This window comes from Fonsecaea pedrosoi, assembly GCF_000835455.1.
Source record: "Fonsecaea pedrosoi CBS 271.37 unplaced genomic scaffold supercont1.9, whole genome shotgun sequence".
Taxonomy (NCBI): Eukaryota; Fungi; Ascomycota; class Eurotiomycetes; order Chaetothyriales; family Herpotrichiellaceae; genus Fonsecaea; species Fonsecaea pedrosoi.
This window is the reverse complement of record NW_013550607.1, coordinates 111,393-133,155: the sequence shown is the minus strand read 5'-3', so window position 1 is coordinate 133,155 and position 21,763 is coordinate 111,393. Positions and strand designations below refer to the sequence as shown.

At 52.8% G+C, this 21,763-nt stretch overlaps 9 protein-coding genes across 9 annotated transcripts; 6 read left to right on the top strand and 3 right to left on the bottom strand.

Annotated features, from left to right (window-relative positions):
* Positions 1 to 192: 192 nt before the first annotated feature.
* On the top strand, positions 193 to 1,962 carry Z517_12155 (uncharacterized protein; the record flags this gene model as incomplete). The annotated part of the gene is made up of 2 exons (XM_013422569.1): positions 193 to 1,820; positions 1,881 to 1,962. 2 exons carry the CDS (start codon positions 193 to 195, stop codon positions 1,960 to 1,962), a joined length of 1,710 nt encoding a protein of 569 aa, XP_013278023.1.
* A 1,244-nt stretch (positions 1,963 to 3,206) lies between these two features.
* On the top strand, positions 3,207 to 6,872 carry Z517_12154 (uncharacterized protein; the record flags this gene model as incomplete). Its single annotated transcript, XM_013422568.1, has 1 exon — positions 3,207 to 6,872. One exon carries the CDS (start codon positions 3,207 to 3,209, stop codon positions 6,870 to 6,872), a length of 3,666 nt encoding a protein of 1,221 aa, XP_013278022.1.
* A 1,897-nt stretch (positions 6,873 to 8,769) lies between these two features.
* On the top strand, positions 8,770 to 10,081 carry Z517_12153 (chlorophyll synthesis pathway protein BchC; the record flags this gene model as incomplete). Its single annotated transcript, XM_013422567.1, has 5 exons — positions 8,770 to 8,809; positions 8,905 to 8,975; positions 9,029 to 9,097; positions 9,152 to 9,899; positions 9,960 to 10,081. 5 exons carry the CDS (start codon positions 8,770 to 8,772, stop codon positions 10,079 to 10,081), a joined length of 1,050 nt encoding a protein of 349 aa, XP_013278021.1.
* Positions 10,082 to 11,194: 1,113 nt separating this feature from the next.
* On the top strand, positions 11,195 to 12,177 carry Z517_12152 (uncharacterized protein; the record flags this gene model as incomplete). The annotated part of the gene is made up of 2 exons (XM_013422566.1): positions 11,195 to 12,080; positions 12,137 to 12,177. 2 exons carry the CDS (start codon positions 11,195 to 11,197, stop codon positions 12,175 to 12,177), a joined length of 927 nt encoding a protein of 308 aa, XP_013278020.1.
* A 1,008-nt stretch (positions 12,178 to 13,185) lies between these two features.
* Z517_12151 (ribosomal protein S8.e) lies at positions 13,186 to 13,914 on the bottom strand (the record flags this gene model as incomplete). The annotated part of the gene is made up of 2 exons (XM_013422565.1): positions 13,186 to 13,744; positions 13,841 to 13,914. 2 exons carry the CDS (start codon positions 13,912 to 13,914, stop codon positions 13,186 to 13,188), a joined length of 633 nt encoding a protein of 210 aa, XP_013278019.1.
* A 556-nt stretch (positions 13,915 to 14,470) lies between these two features.
* Positions 14,471 to 15,280, top strand: Z517_12150 (uncharacterized protein; the record flags this gene model as incomplete). Its single annotated transcript, XM_013422564.1, has 3 exons — positions 14,471 to 14,641; positions 14,725 to 14,832; positions 14,906 to 15,280. 3 exons carry the CDS (start codon positions 14,471 to 14,473, stop codon positions 15,278 to 15,280), a joined length of 654 nt encoding a protein of 217 aa, XP_013278018.1.
* Positions 15,281 to 15,611: 331 nt separating this feature from the next.
* Z517_12149 (uncharacterized protein) lies at positions 15,612 to 17,210 on the bottom strand (the record flags this gene model as incomplete). Its single annotated transcript, XM_013422563.1, has 1 exon — positions 15,612 to 17,210. One exon carries the CDS (start codon positions 17,208 to 17,210, stop codon positions 15,612 to 15,614), a length of 1,599 nt encoding a protein of 532 aa, XP_013278017.1.
* A 1,035-nt stretch (positions 17,211 to 18,245) lies between these two features.
* Positions 18,246 to 18,491, bottom strand: Z517_12148 (uncharacterized protein; the record flags this gene model as incomplete). The annotated part of the gene is made up of 2 exons (XM_013422562.1): positions 18,246 to 18,426; positions 18,478 to 18,491. The coding sequence occupies 2 exons, from the start codon at positions 18,489 to 18,491 to the stop codon at positions 18,246 to 18,248; spliced, it is 195 nt and encodes a 64-aa protein (XP_013278016.1).
* A 949-nt stretch (positions 18,492 to 19,440) lies between these two features.
* On the top strand, positions 19,441 to 20,737 carry Z517_12147 (uncharacterized protein; the record flags this gene model as incomplete). The annotated part of the gene is made up of 3 exons (XM_013422561.1): positions 19,441 to 19,541; positions 19,599 to 20,061; positions 20,141 to 20,737. 3 exons carry the CDS (start codon positions 19,441 to 19,443, stop codon positions 20,735 to 20,737), a joined length of 1,161 nt encoding a protein of 386 aa, XP_013278015.1.
* Positions 20,738 to 21,763: the final 1,026 nt, after the last annotated feature.

The window sequence follows — 21,763 nt, the reverse complement described above, 5'->3', positions numbered from 1 at the left end:
TCAGCTCCCAAGAAGCCAGTCTCTTACGGGCGACACGACTTGCCAGGTCTGCCTATATAACGTCGTTCGGGACGCTCGATGGCAAAATGGTTCTCCTCTTGAACAAGGAATCTCGTGAGAGAGCAAAAATCTGTCCCTTGTATACTGACTATCACACTTCCCAAGACAATCGCATACGTCTCTTCTGTGAAAATGAGCCCCTCAATGCCAGACAGATTCGACTTCATCGTCGTCGGCGCCGGTGCAGCAGGGGCGATCCTCGCAGCTCGTCTGGCAAACAGCAAGCATCGCCCTTCGGTCCTTCTCATCGAGGCTGGCGGGAAAAACGACTCCAAGGACGTTCGAGCGGACGCAGAAAGGTGGCTTCATCGAATGATCCCTTCGCAGAATTGGGGTTACAAGACTGCACCCATCAAAGGCTTCGGTGGGAACATCATTGATTACGATCGTGGCAAAGGGCTTGGGGGAAGCACCGCCATCAATTTCTCCGTCTGGACCGTCGGTCCAAAGGATGACTATGATCAGATCGCAAATCTCGTGGGCGACGACGAATGGAGCTGGAACAATGCTCAGAAAAGATACAAGCGGCTCGAATCTTTTCACGCGACTGCTCCGAATGTACCAGGTGATGCCAAGCGGTATCTTAACCCTGACCCAAAGGACCATGGGCACGACGGGCCTATCAAGGTCGGCTTTCCACAGGTCTGGGAGCCTTCGTGCACGGCACTGATGGACATCTGGTATGCCAACGGTACAAAGCCCAACGCCGACCATAATTCCGGAGACCCAATCGGTCTTGCCGCCTGCGTTTCTAGTGCATACAAAGGGATCAGATCGACATCCGCAGACGCGTTGGTGGGGGCACCCAGCAACCTACACGTCTTGGTTGACGCTGAGGTGGCTCAAGTGACTTTCGATGGCACAAAGGCGACCGGGATTAAGACGACTGGAGGGAAGGTTTTCCAAGCCGACAAAGAGGTCATTTTATCGTGTGGTGCCCTCGACACACCAAGAATTCTGATGCATTCTGGCATTGGCCCCGTGGACGAGCTCAGCAGCTTCAATATCCCCATTTTGAAAGCCAATGAAAACGTCGGGAGGCACCTCAAGGATCACCACCACATCATGATCCCATCCCTCCGAGCAGACCACACGAGTGAGAGGACCCGCTTTTACAAAAACAAGGAACTTCAAGCAGCTGCCCGAGCCGCTTGGGAGAAAGACGGTACCGGGCCCTTGGCGGAATATGGCTGCGCTCTGGGTATCGCATACCTGAAGCTGGATAAATTGTACGACAGCGCCGAGTTCCAAGCTCTACCAAAGGAAGATCAAGAAAAACTGCGGAAGCCGACAGTTCCTCACTACGAGTTCCTCCTCAATGCTGCATGGCTTCCCAATTTCATCGACCCAGAAAACGCACAGGCCGGAACAACCGTGTTCGTTTTCATCCTCAATCAGATGTCGACGGGCGCCGTGAGACTCCAGTCGTCTGATCCCACCAAACCACTTATCTTCGATCCCAACTTCTTCTCCCACCCATTTGACAGACGGGTGGCCGTGGAGGCTACACGAGATGTTCTGAGGGTCCTGAAGAGCCCCGAGTTCCAAAAAGACACCCTGGCTATCGACGGCCCCAAGAGTGAGTCTGAGGATGATATCCTGGCCTTCTGGCGTGCGGGCAGCGCTTCGACATGGCACATGATGGGGACTGCTCGGATGGGCAAGGATGAAGACAAGGCCGTTGTGGACAACCACTTCAAGGTTTTTGGAGTGGAGAATCTCAGAGTGGCTGATATGAGTGTCATCCCCATTGTTTCCAAGTAAGTCATGCGACTGAAGGTCGACATATCTGAGACATTTAGGCTAACAAGGCTCTACAGCAACCACACTCAATCAACGGCGTATCTCGTGGGGCTGACAGCAGCGGACAAGCTAGTTGAAGAATATGGACTTGACGGGTAATCGGCCCAAGCGTCAACACGGCTGATGGGGTCTCCATGTTGCCTTGAAAGATGTTAGCGAGCGGCAGTTCGGTGACTAGGTAATGGTAGTCTTTTTTCTTCTCGATTTTGAGACAGAGACCCGTACTCGTATGATCTGGCACAGCCCAAACAAACTACAGTATCAGCCAGGTACTTGTTTATGCTCCCGTACTTCCCCGTGTCTACCGAGTAACATGATATGAGAGCAACAACAACTTGGGAAAACACCTAGTGGCGAGAGTTCAATAGGTATTCGGTACTTTGTACGGAAGTACCTACCAGTACACACGGTGCCGAAAATAGAACGCCCGTACTTGTACCGAGTACGGAGGAGGAGACTATCCCCCATGGCCTAGTAAGTTTTGAGTGCCTAGTTCAAAAGGGTTCGCTTGTAAGGCTCCGTAATTCCCCCCTGTGAGTACCGAGTAAGTTCCACGGGCACTTCCCCCAAGTAGGTACATATAACAAACATATCGGCGCTGAGGGTGTGATGTCAACGTCCCCCCACTGGGGCTCTTAGTCTGTTCTCTCAGTGGGTAGAGCCTATAGGTGCGCCCCCAATCAAGCAATTTAGCCCCTGACCCTCGCGCGCCGATGACCCGAGGCTTGCCCCTGGTGCCCTGTCAAGTCCTGGGGCTTCCCTAATTCTGCCTGTTGACTCTCACTGACGCCCTGCATCTTGTTTCTCAGTGGCCTTGGCAAATTCCCCTCTGCAAAACAGTCCTCGATCAATGCCACCACCACCACCAGAACCACTTTTTTCCCTCTAGAAGCAGTCGGATGGCGATGAGGTCTACTACTCTCGTCTCGTCTCCCTCCGCCCAAAGTAACCCCTCGTGAACGACGCCGATCGTGCCTGCCCTGCGCCCCTAGCATTATTGTTGGCGTCTGTGACGGGACAATATGCTGGAGCTCCTTCTCCTTCACTTCGACTATCCGTGCTGCGACACCCTCCCAGGAGATTGATTGTTGGATTACTCTGGCGTGTCCGCCTTGGGACTTGCTTTCTAAGCGAATGAACATCGTGACCAAGGCACCAGACTATACCTATACACCATACACTACGCAAACACCACTTGCTCTGCCACCTAAGCCCTTAGCACTTTCTGAGACATCGAAGCGGCGTCGGTGGACTGGCTTCACTGGCCCACTCTTTATGAATATCTCGCTCGCCTCGCCCCATCACCAGGATCTGAGGCTCTGTCGCAATTCTACATGACGACAATGGCGTCGCTGCCATCATCTGCGTCCCACGACCACCATCCCAGCCGGCCTCGACCTCGCAATGTCCAGCTAACTCGGAGTACAAGCCATGATCAACCCAAGGGCACCGACCTCAATCGACCCCTACCACCGCCCCCAGTCAGTGCTGCGGCCGAGACATTCGAGATTCCTACCCTACGTCGAAAACCCCTCCCCGAATCACCAGATTCTAGCTCCGCGAAGCTCAACCACAGTCGGTCCTTCAGTCACCCCTTTCCCTCCATCTTTGGTTCCAAAAAGTCGGAGAAAAAGAGCAAGCATGGCATTGATTTTGATGGAACGCGCGATACTCGGCACGAAGAGGGAAATATGAGGCAGCAAGCTGCTGAAGCTTCCGTGCCACGGGGTGACCGCCAGCCGGTAACTGGGAAGTGTATGACCTGTGACTCTACCGTCCGATGGCCCCAGGGACTCAAGGTGTTCCGATGTACAACCTGCCTGACCATCAATGATCTCGAGTACAGCTCGGAGGCCAAAGATGATGCCCAGGCATCGGCGGCTGGATCCTCATCCCAGCGCAAATTCGTATGCGTGTCTCTTGAGAGAACGAGATCACTACTTGATCGCTGTCTGAGACACTATCTCGAGTCTCGCATTGAGTACGACGGGATTTCTTCACCTACTCACCCAATACCAATCGACAATCACTCACCAGCCGAGGATTCGTTCCTGTTGGATGGAACCCCACCAGAAGGTGTGCTGGAGGGACAGCCCACGGATGAACAGGACTCACCACCACCGTCGCCACATCCTGGAATGAAACCACCCAGCTATGAGGAAGCCAACCTATCTCCTCGCCACGCAAACCGACATCCCGGGCCATCCTTTGTTCAAGGTTACCCAGCTGACCCCTTCAATTCATTACCCTCGGTCCACAACAGGCCGCAGAGCTCTAGAGGACGACAACCATTAGAGCCTGTACAGCACTCAATCACGACGTCTGGCCCAAGATCCGACGTCTTCCGTCTAGTCGAAAACTACATTGCTGGTTGCTTTGTAGGTTGTACCACGTTAAACCAGTCTTTCCTCACCCCTCGTCCACCTCAGGAACCTAAACCCAGGTCTGGTTCAGGGACACACCAGAGGCGGCAATTGTCCGAACCTGCTTCGGCTCCTGTACTAGAGCCTGATGTCTTTCTATCCGAGCTTGACGCAAAAACCCTTTTGCTTGGCGATGTTGCGGAGAACGGATCATGGTGGTTAGGCGCCCCGAATGGGCGTGCGGCTATGTCGGTCAGAGAATCTCATCATCAGCGAGAGAGGTCCCCAGAGAAGAGTCGCAGTTCTGCAAGTGGGAGACATCCAAGAATCAATTGGCTCGAACTTGCCGAGTGGTATCGCTCATTGATATATGCGGGCGATCACTGGGAACAACGTTGGCACGAATTGAGGCCAAAGTTGACGGATCCAAAGGCACAGCAATGTTGGCAGTCGACCCCTTTAGAGAGTATTCAGCGAGACATCATGGAATCCCGAATACACTTACAGCGGAGCCTGTTGAAGATCACGGAAAATCTCTTGAAACGGCCAAGGCAACCGTTGAAGCGTCCCGAGGATTGTCGATTCTTACTGATCCTTCTAGCTAACCCGTTATTGACACCCTCGAGGCTTGAGACAGGCAAGATGTTTGGGGTTACCATACCTCACCCTCCGGTCCCGGCAGGAAAACAAGTTGACGATAGAGCCCGTGACTCGCCATCGAAACGTGTTCCAAGCGGCGGTAGGCGCCCAGGAAGTCTCGGCCATCACTCTGGCATCATCAAGCGGATTCTGGGCCTGATGGCTAATCTCTCTCATGAAAATCACCAGTATCTGGTTTCATGGTTTTCCAGATACTCTGACGGCCACTTCCAAAGGACGGTGGAAATGGTTGGCAGTTTCGTGAGTTACAGACTATCCCGACAACAGAAAACCCCAGCCCACGAACTCATCAATCCCACAGAGGGCCTCGTCCCTAGCTTCTCTGACTCTGGGATGCACCATGCCTCTCAAGTTCACGCCGCACTAGGGGGTCGACATTCTTCCACTTCAGCGGACAAGTCTGACGGAAAGCCGAAGCTCTCTTCGTACGGCGAAGACTGGCAAATCCGCGTGGCCGCAAGGGTCATGGCTCTGCTGTTCCACGCCAATGTTGGCCATACTGCGCGGAAGAGGGACGCCTTTGCGGCACAGGAGCAGAGGTTACATAGTCCAGGTCTCAATGCCAAGTACCACGCATACTCCCATGGTCAGATTATACCCATCAGCAACTTCTACAATACGATGCTGGACTATGCCGATCTTGTGGCCGACTTCGAAACTTGGGAGACGACCAAGACAAAGTTCACCTTCTGCCAGTATCCCTTCTTTCTGAGCATATATGCCAAGATCCACATCCTCGAGCACGATGCGCGAAGACAGATGGAAATCAAAGCAAGAGAGGCCTTTTTTGACAGCATCCTCAGTCGCAAAGCTGTCAGTCAGTACCTCATTCTCAAGGTCCGACGAGAATGCTTGGTCGAGGACAGTCTGCGTAGTGTCTCGGAGGTTGTCGGATCTGGCGGTAGTGACATCAAGAAAGGCCTGCGCATTGATTTTCAGGGAGAAGAAGGGGTTGATGCAGGCGGTCTTCGTAAGGAATGGTTCCTGTTACTGGTGAGAGAGATATTTGATCCTCACCATGGACTGTTCGTTTATGATGACGATTCTCAATACTGCTATTTCAATCCCTTTTGCTTTGAGTCATCCGAGCAGTTCTTCTTGGTTGGGGTGTTGGTCGGGCTGGCCATCTACAACTCGACTATTTTGGATGTGGCGTTTCCGCCGTTTGTCTTCAAGAAGATGTTGGCTTCGGCGCCTGCAACCGGCGACAAGTTGTCGTCAATCCCCAAAGTCGGCCACGGGTTCACCCTCGAAGACCTGGCTGAGTTTCGACCTGCCTTGGCACGAGGTTTCAGACAACTGCTTGAATTTGAGGGTGATGTCGAGGAGACATTCTGTCGCGACTTCGTGGTTGAAATGGACCGTTACGGTGATATTATCCAGATCCCACTGTGTCCCGGCGGCGAGAAAAGGGCAGTTAACAACTCGAATCGACGAGAATTTGTCGACCTCTACATCCATTATCTACTCGACACAGCTGTGGCAAGACAATACGAGCCGTTCAAGCGTGGCTTCTTCACCGTCTGTGGCGGCAACGCGCTGTCCCTATTCCGACCCGAAGAGATCGAGCTTCTCGTGAGAGGCTCTGATGAACCACTTGACATCGCCAGCCTGCGCGCAGTGGCGACATACGAAGGCTGGCCTAAGCAGGAAGGACCGCCCGAAAATCAACCCCAAGTTGTCTGGTTCTGGGAATTTTTTGCACGCGTATCACCAGGAGATCAACGGAAAATCCTGAGTTTCATCACGGCAAGCGATCGAATCCCAGCCATGGGCGCCACAAACCTAGTGATCCGTATCCAGTTGATCCGTGCCAAGGAGGAAATGGATGAATTCGGAAGACCAACAAACAAGCCGGTGGAACGGTTCCCTATCGCGAGAACATGTTTTAATACTCTGAGTTTGTACCGATACGCGTCGCGGGAGAAGTTGGAGGAGAAGCTCTGGATGGCAGTGATGGGTAGCGAAGGATTCGGTCTGAAATAGATCTTGTGGTTATGAGCTGGGCTGGTGCACGATATGGGCGAGGCAAGAGGCAAGAGGCCAGAGACAGATGCCGCAGGACGAAATAGGAGCCACGACGTTCTCTGTGTTGGATCATGTGTCACGCATTTCTCTGGGGTTGGTTTCGGGAGCGTCGGCGCTGGTGTTGGAAGTTTGAGAGTCGAAGCATTTTACCGGCCCGTGGCAACCGTTGGGAAACAGGCGCCGCTTGGGAGCATGGCAAGGGAATCTGAACTGAGTAGTTTGGACTCAGTTCATGAGTGTTGAATCGCACTGCATCGCATTGCACCTTGGTTGTATTGGGTCAAGAAAGAGGAGCAAAAGGAAAGGTTGCCTTTGGGCTCCCGAACATATAAAGCAAAAGTTGGGACAACGCATGCCACAAGTATAGGAAAGTCACGGGCGATCAACCGTCTTGTTTTCTGTTTCTCTTTGGTTTCTATATGACAGATGAGTGAGCGACGCCCTGATGGCCAAATCGTGTTCATCTCGCCATCTCGAAAAAGTAGTAGAGGACATAGTCGTGGTGAAAATCAAAAGGGCAAGCAAGGTAGAGGTAGAGGGCGTGGTGATACAAGAGAAGAGAACTATTAGATCATGGCACTATCCCAGTATCGCATTAATAATGCTAGCGACGAGGAACGAGCAGGCAAGGAGGGGAAGGAGGGCCGCGGGGAAAAGATTGACAAGCCAAGACAGACGAGTGCTTGTACTTGAAGGTAACAAGGGATGGACAGACTATGGCATCATGGCATGGAGACCATGAACACAGTGAACGACCTCCTACCTGGCCTGTCTTGTGGTGTGAGCGGAGGGCGGTCCGGTTGATCTTGTTGTGAATGTGTCTCTCCCTCATCCACATTTCGCTTCTTGCCCCTGAAAGCCACAGGTCCGGTGAGTCACGCGACGAGGCCACAAAGTCGCGCGCACAAACTCGTAGAGAGTTGGCGGGAAAAGATTCAAGCGCAGACGCGTGTGGGATTTTCTCGGTGCTGACTGAAGGAGTCAGGAACGCAGGTACTTCTGGGCAAAAATAATTGAGTCCAGTCACCCCCTGTGTTTTCGCGCCGTTGTTGGCTTGTTGGCAGTGGTGACATGTACCCGTCGATCGAATCGGGAACAAGGTTGTTCCTGGGTGCATCCGCATCCGTCAGGGCAAAAAAGACCGAGCAAGACCTCAGGGCAACAGCTCTCAAGCTCGGGCGCTAGAGTGCAACTTTGATTAGCCGTGTGAGACAGGTTCCAGACGAGTCTGGAACTCTCCCAGTGGTTCAAATCTGCTTCACAATGGACCAAGGGCGAATGATAAGTCCTGCCTCAACATCGTGAACGGTCCAGGTCCCAAGGCTGCGCTCACCGACTTTCCCAGGACCACTGGATCTGTTTGTCGAGAAAGAAACCCCCCCGATCTTGCGGAGGAATTTGCCCGAAGTGCAGACGAGGGTCATTAGTGAACAAGCTCGGAAACGGGGAAGCTGGGCTAGACAAGATCTTTGGCTCTGGTCTCAGATATCTGGCTCTGAGAATAATGAGATAACGCACGGGTGCACGATGATATCTCGGAGGGGTGTGAGATCGTCCATGGCCATTTGGTTGGTCATCGGAAAATGTCGAGAAAAAGTTTCGATCAAGCAGATACTCGCCCCGCACTCGGCTGCGCTGCCCAAGAGATCATTTTGTTGCTGTCATGGCTACGTCTGGCTTGAGTCTGGGTAGCTTTGGCTGGCGCGAGGTCCCCCCTCAACATATTTCTTTTTGTGATCGGTCGACCGCTTTAGACGTCTTCTGTTGTTTCTTCTCCCGTCCTGTATATTCCCTGCAACTTGTTCCTCCTGTTTGTGCTGCTGCATCTTCCAAAGACCAGAGATCATAGATCAAAATGGGTTCCACAAGTCTCCCCTCCAAGATGAAGGCGTTGAGTATGACTCCCTCGATATCCCCACGCTTGGTTCTCGATTCTGGTCCGCAGGCGGATCCTGGCTGAAACTTCGACTGATCCCGTGTGTGCATCTAGAGTACGATGAGCCAGAAAAGTTCAGCGTCGTCGAGGTCCCCCTCCCTAAGCTTCGTGAAAATGATATCCTGGTACGTAAGCTCGACCGAGACTGAACGAAGAGAATGCTGAGGACAGGACATAGATCAAGGTCAAGGCTTGCGGTGTCTGCGGCACCGACCTGCACATTCACGAGGGTGAATTCTTGGCCAAGGTACGAGCAGCAGCTCAACGTGATGGCCCTGAACAAATCTGACGGAAACCGCAGTTCCCCTTGATTCCCGGCCACGAGACCGTCGGTGTCGTTGCAGCCCTCGGACCCAAGGTTAAGGGTTTCGAAGTCGGTCAGCGGGTTGTTGCAGACAACTCGGAACTCTGTGGAGAGTGCTTCTACTGCCGTCGTGGGGAGGAGCTTCTCTGCGAAGACTTCCAAGCCCACGGTGTGACCATGGACGGCGGCTTTGCCGAGTACTGTGCATACCCTGCCAAACGAGTGTTCCCGATCAAGAACTTGTCCGATGTCGATGCCACCCTGCTCGAGCCCGCCTCCTGTGCCGCCCACGGTCTGGACAAGATTTCACCTAAGATGGGTTCCAGCGTGCTCATGTTCGGCGCGGGTCCTACGGGTCTCGTCTTGACGCAAATGCTCCGCCAGAACGGCGGTTGCCATGTTGTCATTGCTGCACCTGAGGGACTGAAGATGAACCTCGCCAAATCCCTGGATGCGGCTGATGAGTATGTTGAACTGTCTCGCAAGGACCCCGGCCCGCAGTTTGAAAAGATCAAGAGAGAAAACCCCTATGGCTTTGATGTTGTGGTTGAGGCCACGGGTAGTGTCAAGATCTTGGAGGATTCGATCAACTATGTCCGAAGAGGCGGCAAGCTTGTGGTTTATGGCGTCTACGGCAACAAGGACCGTGTGTCGTGGCCACCGACCAAGATCTTCGGGGACGAAATCACCATCCTTGGGTCGTTCAGCGAGACCTACAAGTTCCCTGCTGCCATCGACTACCTTGGTATGTCTTGTCAATTCCTTGCTCTTTCCACGCGCATGCGACTAACGATGGGTTGAATAGACTCGGGCAAGGTCAAGGTCGCAGGCATTGTCAACAAGACATTCAAGCTGGAGCAATGGGCCGAGTGTCTGGAATCGATGAAGAACAAGAGTGCGATCAAGGCAGCCATTGTTTTCGAATAGAGTGCGACATTATCGATGTGTTGTAGTCGGCAGGTCTCCGGTCGTAGGCGAATATGGAAGGGAGGTAGACGGCTCGGTCTTGGAAAGGAGGGTCATTTGGGACTCGAGATGTGTTCTTCTGTGGTCCTGTGGTCGATATGAGAGTGGCAGGGGGAATAGGAGCAGGAAGTCAGTTGTTGAGACGCAGTATAAGGTGACGATGTACTCGGTACTCGGTAGAGATGGTTGCAAGCCACAATTCATTCGACCATCAACCGACTTTCGCACCATCGCGTGCCACCTTTTCCTATTCGAGCATCCTCCACCAAGCATCCGCCATCTGCCCCAGCGACTCCACGTTGTTTGCTTCTCCATCTTGTCTTTGCTATTGTGCCATTGTGGTATGTCTTGTAACAGATGAATGCGCGAGCTCGACTTGGTGCTGTTAAACGAGTATACCGATGATCATTGTGGGCTCCACGAAAGCTGCAACAGTCAACCTGCATCAGCTCTAGGCCGCTTAATTAGCCTACAATGTTCTCTGTTTGCCTCTTCCAGAACGACCGCCCGAGCTGATGCTGTCCAGCTAGCATTGTATACTATCAATGCCGAATGTGTCAAGATATACCTGTGCAGGACTCCAGATTGGTGTAAGGAAAGATCTATCGGCTCTTCCCTTGGATGTCCATCCTTTGAAAGAATCTTGGAACAATCAACTTGGGACGTGATGATGGAACTCTCAGGCCTCCAGACTATCAAACATGAGCTCAAGGTGATCGTCTGGGGTATCTCGAGTCCTGACTTTTGAAGAAGACGGAAAGAGATATCAAACGTCCAAGCTGTTGTGTGGTAAGCGCAGGGAAGGGTGAAGAACACATACATGAACACGTACTACAAATCAACGTGACGACCAGATATCATTCACTTGTTTAGATCGAGTTCTGCCGCACCCATGGATGCTTTGTCCCCCAGTCTCTTGGTCCCAAGGGAATTTTGGTTTACTAATATTTCATCTCTGTCTGAGCTCACTGTCTTCTACATCTACCATCCCCGCTTCAACGTCAGCCTGCTTCGTTGCGATAAGATTATCTACCGAGTAATTGTACAATATCAAACTCTCCTGTACCAGCGAACATGTCACCTTCCAAGGTCCCCGACATGCCCTCGACCACCTCTACCCTCACCCTCCCATTGAGGACTGCGCCGTCCAAGTCAGTCACTCTCGACCCTTACTTCACCCTCCTTTACGAAGACAACAAGCGGAGCTTGCAACACTTCCTCGACAACAAAGCGCCTCTTCCTGGGAAGATCGTGCTCGCAACACCAAGATTCGTCGAATACCTCCTGAGCAAGGAGCCTGGTCCAAAAGTCCAGTACGAAAACCTGCGACCTGCTCTGTCGGCCATTCGGTCCTTCTTGGTCAGTTCTCCTGGGGGTAAGAAGCTGTTGGCCTTCTACAAGCACCTCCTGCAACTTCAAGGCCGCTGGTTGATGGCGACGGCTGAATTGGTCAGCTTTGAACTCTACATCAAGCTCACTCACAATCTGTTCATTTCTCGTGATGACAAAAAGCTCTTGGCCCATTGCATCAAGGTCATTCCAGACGCTCTGTCCAAGGTCGCAAACTACAGCAATGTTGACAGAGCCACCTTTGACACTATTCTCAACCTCGAGAAGAATCGTCTTCAGGAGGCCAGCTCCACCGCAGCAGACATCCTCTTCAACTTCAAAGTCTCCAAGGACTTCTACCATACTCATGGGAGACTTCTCACCGCCATCGAAGTTCATGAAGCCAAACTCGAGGAACTACGTGTGCGAGCTGCCCGCCGTAAAGCTGAGCGCCAGGCTAGGATTCAAGCCGCGTACGCGAGAAATTCTTCCCCGTTCAGCCAACAGATTGGTATGGTGGGTATGACTCCCGTCCATCCTCAAGTCGAAGCTTCGATCAGTCAGTATGCACAGGCGATTCGTGACGAGTTTTTCTCCTTCAACGGAAATACTGGTGACGAGGAGCCTCTTGGTAAGTTTATTCGCTGCCAATCTTGCTGACTTGTATGGCTAACTCATTTGGTGGAGCCCTGACTGTACATCATGATGGCAACGTCACTGCATCCTGATCGGCGATGTGTGTCCAGTTGCACATTGAGATGCTCTCCTTTTCGAGCTGCGGCTATTTTCATCAGCGTCATTCCCTACGAGGAATGGGGCCTTCCAGTGATTGAAAGGATCGACTGAGTTGGCCATGTCCTTGTCAATCCCACCCGGAGCAAGGTCGCGTACGTTTGAGCGTACGATAATTGAATGTGCTTTGGAAAGGATGGATCCTGTTTCCAGGGTTAGATCTTGTTAGCGACCAGGAGCCTGGGAAAAACCTTTTCTTGGACAAGCGGGTTTCTTGGGTGATCGCAGGGAGCAAGCAAGCAAGCAAACAGGGGCGATGACTTCTTGTTCAAACGGACCTTGTCGGACATAGGCAGATGAGGGACCGAATGTCAACCTTCACAGTGGAAATGATTCATGAAAGGGCCTGGTGTGACGAGAACTTTCCAGAGTTTTGGGGTCGGTTTGGAAAAACACTGATTCGAGCTTTTGTACCCAGTCAGCCAGTCTACTGCTAAGGAACTTTCAACAAACATGATCGATCGATCGATTGATTGAAATTGAATTCTAACCAGCGATCTGTCACTTTTTCCCTTTTCGCATATTTGGTTTCTCCTCCCTTCTCTGTCCTTTCAGCAAGTCGCCCTGCCTGCCCGTGAGCAAGGAAAGGCCCTTGACACTATCAAGGTATCAAGGGATGTTTGTTGATAGGCTAGAGGAGGCAAGCAAGAGTAGAAGCAAGCAAAGAAAAAAAGAGGAAGAGGATTGATTTAAAGGTCATTGTGCCCCACGACCAGAACCCGCCATCTTCGTAATCGTCAAGACGACAATCGGTTTCTGTCAAAAATCGATTGCTTTGTCCACTACCACCCAGACTTGAGGACTTTTTTTGTCTTTTTCTTGCCATTTCCACCACATCCGACAAGGTCACCCTCGAGACGGACAAGCATCCCTTTTTTGCAGATGCAGTCGGCCTGTTCTTACACCCCCACCATGTTTCCCGCCAGTCGAGTATCATATCCTTATCACTTTCTGATAGCTCTTTGGTAGAAGGCCAACTCGTCACCCTCCAGAACGTAGCCGTCCACTCTGCCGCTCTGGCCAGGCCGAGAGCTGATGACGGCGTACAGACGGCCGGCCTCGAATTGTCTCTCCAGCGCCGGCTCGATCTTGCCGCTCTTCTTCAACCGCTCCTCCCGCTTCGCCTGCACGCTCCTGCTGACTTTGGTCTCTCCACCTTCGGCAGCCGCAGCACCAGCGCCGGCAGCCTTGGTCTGTTGCGTCCGCTTCCGCCCAATACTCGTGCCGTAGTGCGCTTCGTACCAAGTTCTGAAGGGGGCCGCGTCAATCTGCACAACGGCGGACTTGGTGAGGGTGTTTGTGCGGACGAGTTCGTTGTTGGAGGGGTGGTAGGCCACGACGATGACACGGACCTTGCGGGCGATGCCTTCGCTGCCCCAGGAGAAGTTGCCGCTTTCCAGGCGCAGGGCACGGTATTTGGTATTGCCGCCTCGAGTGCGGACAAGATGGATGCGTTTGGTGCCGATACGGGTGTTGGCTGGTTGACGACCCTTTTCAAAGGCTCTGTAGATAGCGAAAGCACAAATGTCAGACTTTGATCATCTTTGTCTATCTCTCTCTTGCTCAAGGAAGCATCCTCGCATGGTGGGAAAAATGTACCTCTTCTTGCGGTAGTATGCACGCTTTGCACCGGTGGCAGACCGCTTGTGGCGGCTGTCTCGTGAGATACCCATGATTGCGGGACTGAGGAGGCCTGCAAATGAAAGATGAACTTGTAAGTATTGAAATTTTTTTATGTCCACAACAGCAGGTATCGAGTGCGGGATGGATGAGTGATCGAAAGATTTGGGAGGGGAGATTGTTCGTCTTGGTGGGTTCTTCAATGCATTTCCTCCCGCCAGGTGTACACAGCAAATTCATATACTGACCTGATCAAATCAGCAGTCCCCCAGAGAGCAATTAAGAGTACGTCGTCGAGATCTTGTTGAGATGTGGTGTGTATTGTCGTCTCGAGGTAGAGGGTCGTTCAGTCCCACGAATCCAAAAATCGCAAAATCCAGAGAGTGCGCCAGTTCGCCTGCCAAGAATTTTCTTGCCAAGGGGTCGGCTGTTCGTACGGTGGACTGCTGGGATTGGTGAGGTAGTCCAGAGCCAGTTCAAGGCTTCCTATTGGCGGACTATAAGTAAATGTAGAAATCTCACCAGACATGTCATATAACTCACCGAATAATTGCCAAGAGTTGAATCTTGGCGTCGACACTCACACATTCGGCTTGGGGGCTGCACGGAATGTCCTCTGGTTTTGAACCTTCACACCTCCACCTCCACCACTCTTTTTCCAAATTCACCTCCTGTTGTGTGCGATTCCCCGAAGAGCGCCAGGAACTCGCAGCAACATTTTCTCTTCCCTCTCAGATTTTTCATTCTCAGAAAGGAAAACTTAGGGACATTCGCAAAAATGTGGGACACCTTGCCGCCCTGCTTGCTCTCTGAGACAATCCAATGCTGACGAAAAACCTCTGCTTTGTAGGCTTATTCCCAAGGCCGATCGCAAGAAGATCCACGAGTACCTCTTCCGCGAAGGTGTGCTCGTGGCCAAGAAGGATTACAACCTCCCCAAGCACGGCGACATTGACACCAAGAACCTCTTTGTACGTTTGCGCAACCGAGTTGCGATAGACGGGAGAAAAAAAAGCAGGACTAACAAGACATGATGTGTTGCAGGTCATCAAGGCTTGCCAGTCCCTCACCTCCCGTGGATACCTCAAGACGCAGTTCTCCTGGCAATACTATTACTACACTTTGACTCCCGAGGGTCTGGACTACTTGCGCGAATGGCTTCACCTGCCCGCTGAGATCGTCCCCGCGACACACATCAAGCAGCAGCGCAGCCATGCTCCTCCACGTGGTATGATGGGTGGTGATGACCGTGAGCGCCGTGGCGGCGGCCGTGGTGGACCCCGTGGTGATCGTGAGGGCGGATATCGTCGTCGTGAGGACCGTGGTGAGGGTAAAGAGGGTGGTGCTCCTGGCGAGTTTGCGCCTACCTTCCGTGGTGGCTTTGGACGTGGACGTGGAGCCCCTCCTGCGGCCTCTTAGAGGGCTGGAAGATCTGCTTTCCTGGGAGCTGGCCTGCGTGCACATGAACATATGTGAAAGATGAAGACCTCTTTTCCAAAAAGCACATTGTTGAAGGCCCTGGACAAGCTGCGATAGCGCCAGTTGAGCATGTTTCGGAGCGACGCCCAGATTTGATATCTGTGCCAAACTTCGCATGAGACCACATAGAGCACATGGCGAATTGTCATGCATTGAGACCGCAATCACCCTCCGTTGGTCGGCCAACGCGTTTCTGCCGTAGGATTGTTCCTAACTGTTTAAGTGTTCTCACGATATTTTGCCCTTTTCCAAATTTTTGTCATTCTTTATCTCAGTCAAAATCTCCTCTCTCCTTCCTCAGCCTATCCATCCTCAACACCGAATGAAGAAGCACATTCGCCCCTATAGCGCAGTCCTCCTCATCGCACCACTCGCTCGGATTGTGCGAAACGCCATCCTTACAAGGCACAAAGATCATGCCCGTCGGACAGTGCACATTGGTGCAGACGGAATCGTGGCCCGCGCCGCTCAGCATTCGCTGGAGCTTGGTTGCGTCGCCGCCCAAGACAGCCAGGGCGCTCTCCTCGATACACTGCAGTGCCTCTGGGTTGAACGAGATGGCTTCGCTCGAAAAGTCTTCCTTCGTCTCGACCCGGATCTTCGTGAGTGGATTGTCCTTCAACCTTGAAACCCTCTCCGAGGGCGCCGCTTTGGAAGCACTGTGGTTCTTGCCGGCCCCTTCTTTCGCGTCCTGCGAGTCCGTGTGATCACCTTCGTTCACCAGCTGGATAAACTCCTCGACCTTCTTGACCATCCTCTTCAAGCCCCTGTCCAGAGGATTTCTCAGATCTAAACTCATCTCGACATGTCCGGGAACGGTGTTGACGCTGCCGGGAGAGACGTGCATGATCCCCACAGTTGCTAGCCCTTTCAGACTCTCGGCGATCTTGCGAATCTTGTGCAGAAAGGTTGCGGCAAAATAGAGGGCGTCGGCGCGATTGTCGAAATCCGTGGTGCCGGAGTGTGACTCTCTGCCCGTGATCGTGATGGTGAACCACTTGTATGCTTGGACGCCTTCGACAATCCCGATCTTTTGTCTCCTCGCGCTTTCGAGTTTCGGGCCTTGCTCGATGTGCAATTCGAAGTGCGCGCCCAGGGGTGTGCCGGGCTTCCCATCACGGTAGCAAGGGACGTCCCCTAGATATCCAATTCTTTGCAGTTCGTCCTTGACCGTGGCCTGGGGCACTCCCGAACTGACGCTGCGAACACCCCATGCCTTTTCTAGCCCTACGCGTCCAGCCCAGACCGAGCTCCCCATCATACTAACCGGAAACCTAGCGCCTTCTTCATTTGTCCAGTTCACCACGCCCACGTCGCCCTCGGTCTCGATCCAGTTCTCATTCAGGACCCTCAACATCTCGATCCCCGCAGCGACGCCCAAAACGCCGTCGAACCGTCCACCACTAGGTTGACTGTCCAAGTGGCTGCCGGCGAACGTGGCAGGTGCTTCGACTCTGTTACCGGGCCGAGAGGTCGACGACGATAGGCCCGGTCTGATAGCGAAGATGTTTCCCATCTGATCCACATGGGTCCTGCATCCCAGAGACTGAGTGGTGGAGATGAACCAGTCCCGCGCGGATTTGTCGTCGTCGGCGAGCGCCAGGCGCGAGAGTCCCTCAGTCCTGATATCGCCCGTCTTCGGTTTCGCGGCCGAAGTCCATTGCGCTGTCGTGTGGATCGTGTCCCAAAGCCGGGCTGGGTTGACCTTCAATCCGCTCAATTTAGGTCCGTCGAGCTCGGTCGTGCGGAGGCAGAGGGACGACGAACTCGCAAAGGTCCTGATAGAGGTCAATGGGCAATGGCCGCGGTGAGGTCCTAATCTGAGATTGAGCCTGTATAAGGTCGCTGGCGACAGTCGGCCCGTAGCCATCTGGCAAGAAAGGGGGATCGGAATAGCTTGTGTCCCTCAACGGCCAAGTGCAAAACCGCAACTCCCAGACCTCAAGCACTTCCTCAAAAAAAGAATCTCTAAAATAGAGGGCCTATTACCTAGCAGATTATGCTTCTGAGTATTATTATTTACTATGCACCAAACTCAAACTCAGCTAGAAAAATGTAAACTCCATTGACCTAATCATAAGACAGAGAGGTTGCGTTTGGAAATGAAGGTGAGACCTAGTTTCCTGTTCGGTGATTTCGGGTCAATGAATCACCGATAGATCATAGACATCATTCTACCAAACTGCATGGGTACTTATGGACAGCAGTGCTTTATCTATCTGCGTAGGCATTGTATCCCTGAGTGGATTTACCAGTCAATTGGATACTGAGCGTACTAATTCAAGAGTCCAGAGGTTTGTGACAAGGAATGTCTCGAAAGCGAGGCTTTGGAATAAATTCCTCGGGAAAGGCGAGCGCGGGTTCCCAAGGTTCTTCTGACAGCACCCATCCAGTTCAAATTTTGAGAACATCATCGACCCGTCGTGGTTCACAATCACAGGAGGGTACGGGACTCTCCCTCGGCCCAGCTGAGATCACAATCTCCATCATCCTTTCCTATAAACAGTCCCAGACCTCAGTTGGGTAAGGTATCGAGCAGAATGTCGAGCTCTGGGTCCATCCTTTCTGGACTTCGTCGACTCGATTTTTGCTCGTTGTCCTCGGGTATGGCGTGAAACCTCATCTCCTCACTGGTTGAACACCTAGTAGCGCCAATTTCTTTCTGTGCTTCGGTCGCCGGAAACGCGTTAAGGATTGACAAGGAGTCGGTATTTCTTCCACATGAAAGACGACCGGTAGGCCTCTGACGTGGCATGCGGCCTCTCCGCAGACCCGTATATATTGATAATGTATACCACCGACAACATAACTTCGCTGCGGAATTCGGCTCCAGGCATCGTCCCTTTCGTAGAAAGAGGCGTGGTAGGGCAACCGTCTGACCTACGTCGACATTCTTGCTTCAGTTTCATCCCTTGGTCTCCCGTTCCACGCTGTACACCTTGAAAACCTTTTGGCGATCGTCAGGAGGCGGCGTCAGTCCGAGGGACGCTTCGATTTGATCCGAAAACAGCAACATCGCGGACGCATTGAGCATCAGCGCGACACCTATGACAGCGCGGGTCTTTGGGGAAAGAGCCTTGTACGAGCTGTAGACGAGTCAGGCGACAATCTTCGGCGGAAGCAAAGAGGGAACGTACCTCCACAGGGTCATGCTGAAAGATATAGTTGCTGATCCAACTGGTCACAAGCAATGCTATCGCAGCGGATGGCGGAGTAAGGTCGAATTAATATCCGAAGCCTATTGTGAACGGCAGGTAAACCGAGACGAGCCATGTATACTGACATACAGCGGATCATAGGCCCCAGAACTTGCTCTATTCAGTCTATACTTGCCAACTACAAGTACTGGATACATATCCTGCCCAAGTATTAGGTTCAAAAGATAGCTTCCAATACAAAGACGCTGAGCCATATAGTTTCTTCAGAGCAGGTGTCCGGGCAGATCAATCTGCGTTACCTTCCAGAAAGTACTGCGTTTACCGAGTATACAACTACACGTGCTAGTCAGGCGGTCATGATCGACCGTAAAATTGCGTGCTCGATGGCTCCGTCTCAATTACCTCTCTGATTGGCTGAACCGACTTCCCTATTAACTTGAGGGTTCCAGTGGCTCCCCAGCTCCAGTAGCAGACCGTGTTGTGGATAGGTATCCTGACATGCTCAGCCTTGCTAGTCGACAGCAGCAGGCTAGGTCTATACAAACCTGGGTGTTCAGGGAGAATTTCTATCACCAGACGACAGGACCAACAACTCCTGCAGATCTACCAAGTAGAACACTCCAATCATGCATCGGCACGTTCTGCCCCGCACGAACTTTCCATTGACCCAGTCTCCTATCAGGAGAACAATCGGGGTTTCGGGGAACAGCGTCGGTGCCAGCAACTGCGAGATGGCGGTGGGAATGCCCTTACCCCCCCTTTTGATCTTCTCTGCCTCCCACCGCTCCCTCGGGTGCAAACCACTGCTTCATCCCTCTCAAGGACGACATCTCTCCAGTAGAGCTCATCTTTCCAAAGAGTCTCACAGACGTTGTACCTGCTCGCCATGCCAGTTGTAAGGCTGCCCGTGCATTGTGCTGTGTTGTCCAGGGGAATGCCACCATGGCTGACACGCCGAAACAGGCCAAAGTTTGTCCGTACGACGATGGCACGGTCGAAAAACCCATCAATCGGGAGCCGTATATGATCGATCTTGTTTCAAGGTATGGGAAACATTCTCTCTTCACCGAACAAGAATAGTCTCTCAAATTTGACAACAGCTTCATCACCAAATCCGACAACTATGACCGGAACCACGGTCCGATTCAACACAAGGTCGGAACGGACCATCGAGTCACAGTTGACGGGGAGGGCTTCGTCTGCAGGACCCTCAGTCTCACCGTCGACCAGCTCATGAACGACTTCCCGCAAGCCAGGGTGACCTGCACGTTGCAGTGCGCCGGTAACCGCAGACACACTATGCGCACTCGCATCAGGGAGGTCTTGGGAGTCGACTGGGAGGATGCTGCTCTCATGACCTGCGTGTGGGAGGGTCCTCGGGTTCGTGACATTCTGCTCGCCGCCGGAGTTCAGGACCACTGCACCATGGGTGACAATGTACCACCAAAACATGTCCACTTTGCCAATTACGGAGGCAAGACTCAGGCCGACGAGTGGTATGGGGGTAGCATCCCCTTCGACCGGGCTATGGACCCAGCCATGGATGTGATCCTGGCGGTCAAGGTACGAATCGAGAACGCACCGTAACCTTGCCCCCTTTTTCGACGGCGCGTCTGCTGACTTGTCACTTCTTGGGCACAAGATGAATGGCTTGCCTTTGCCTGCCAGACACGGCTTCCCCGTCCGCTCCATCGTCCCGGGAGTGCTGGGAGCTCGTTCTGTGAAATGGCTAGACCGCATCACCGTCTCCGACAGGGAATCACCATGTTTCTATCAGCAGCGTGACTACAAGATTTTGCCGCCCGAGGCGGTTTGTGTTGAAACCGCTGAGAAATACTGGGACCAGTGTCCCTCCATGCTGGACATGCCGATTAACTCTTGTGTTGCCTACCCAACCTCGGGCTCCACGATTGTTCTTCCTTCTTCTGGGAAGATCGAGGTGTTTGGGTATGCTGTTCCACAAGGCGCTCAAGGCCCGGTGGTCAGGGTTCAGGTGTCTGGTGATGAAGGCAGAACTTGGACCGACGCACATCTCGAGGATGGTGGCAAAGATGCCAGTCGTTGGACCTGGTCTCTGTGGAGAGCCGAGATCAAGATGGACAGAGGTAAAGGCAAAAGGATTTTCGCAAAAGCCACCGACGCTGGGGGTAACACGCAGACCTGTGAACGATCAGCTTGGAATCTGAGAGGCGTGGCCTACAATGGCTATGAAGCTGCATTCGATTTGAACATTCTTTAGTTCAATGTTCTAGAGCAGCCGACGATCAGCGGAAGATCGTGGTTGATTCGGAGAGAGATGGTTGAGCAAGAGAGTGAGTTTCTAGCCTTTCACTTTTTGATATAGTGTAGCGGTTTGTTTATGGTGTGTTTGGCAGCGGCACAACCGGGGATGGGTGCTCGGATTGGGCATCAGGATCAGCCGTAGGACATGCCGATCCATACCTCAAGAAGGAATTGACATTGCACAGTGAATATCCACGACAGTTGATATTGGGCATCTTTGCTTTTGCTTTTTGGTAACCCCAGATCTGATCTGGGACATTTCCATTGGGTGATTTTCCAGGTAGTGGCAATGAGGTAGAAACGGCTCATTATGGCATCATTGGCTCAGACTGGCTGGGGCTTGGGACAAGCAAGTCGCCCGTGACGAACCCTAAAGAGGCTTGGTGGGACATCGGCAGTGGTCGTACTCGTAGTTAAAGAAAGGAGGCGGGGTGTACCGAGTACGAGGTACTCCGTTGACTGCCACAGTGCCTACTGCGTACCTGGAGCAACGTGCTGGTTGATCAGAAGGGGGTTCACCGAAAGGGGACTGGAAAAGCGTGGACAACCCGGAGTACGGATACAGGTGGAAACGGGCGCACCCTGCGACCTGCAGCCAGCCCGTTTCAGGCAGCCCTGCCCATTCCATCAAGCCCATCGAGCCTGGTTGCAGAAACGCGCAGAAGAGACCATCTCAATCCAATCCGATGAAATAACGGAGTCCCTCGTATAGGCGACATTGGCCTGTACTTCGGCAAGATTCGCTCTTAAGGAGCAGTAGTGTTCCTCTTCCTCTTCTTCTCCGACGTGAGGTGCAATCTGGCACAGTGACCACTCTATCGTCTTCAGGTGGTTTTCTCCGGCGCACAGGGTATTTTTGTGTCAGACAATATTCTCATTGTGCAAAGTTTGGCTTGAGATCCCAGTACAAGTGCAGCACGCCCCAGCTACCAACCCCTACTAGCCTAGCTCTAGAGGCACCGGGGCCCGGGGGTCCTCGTCA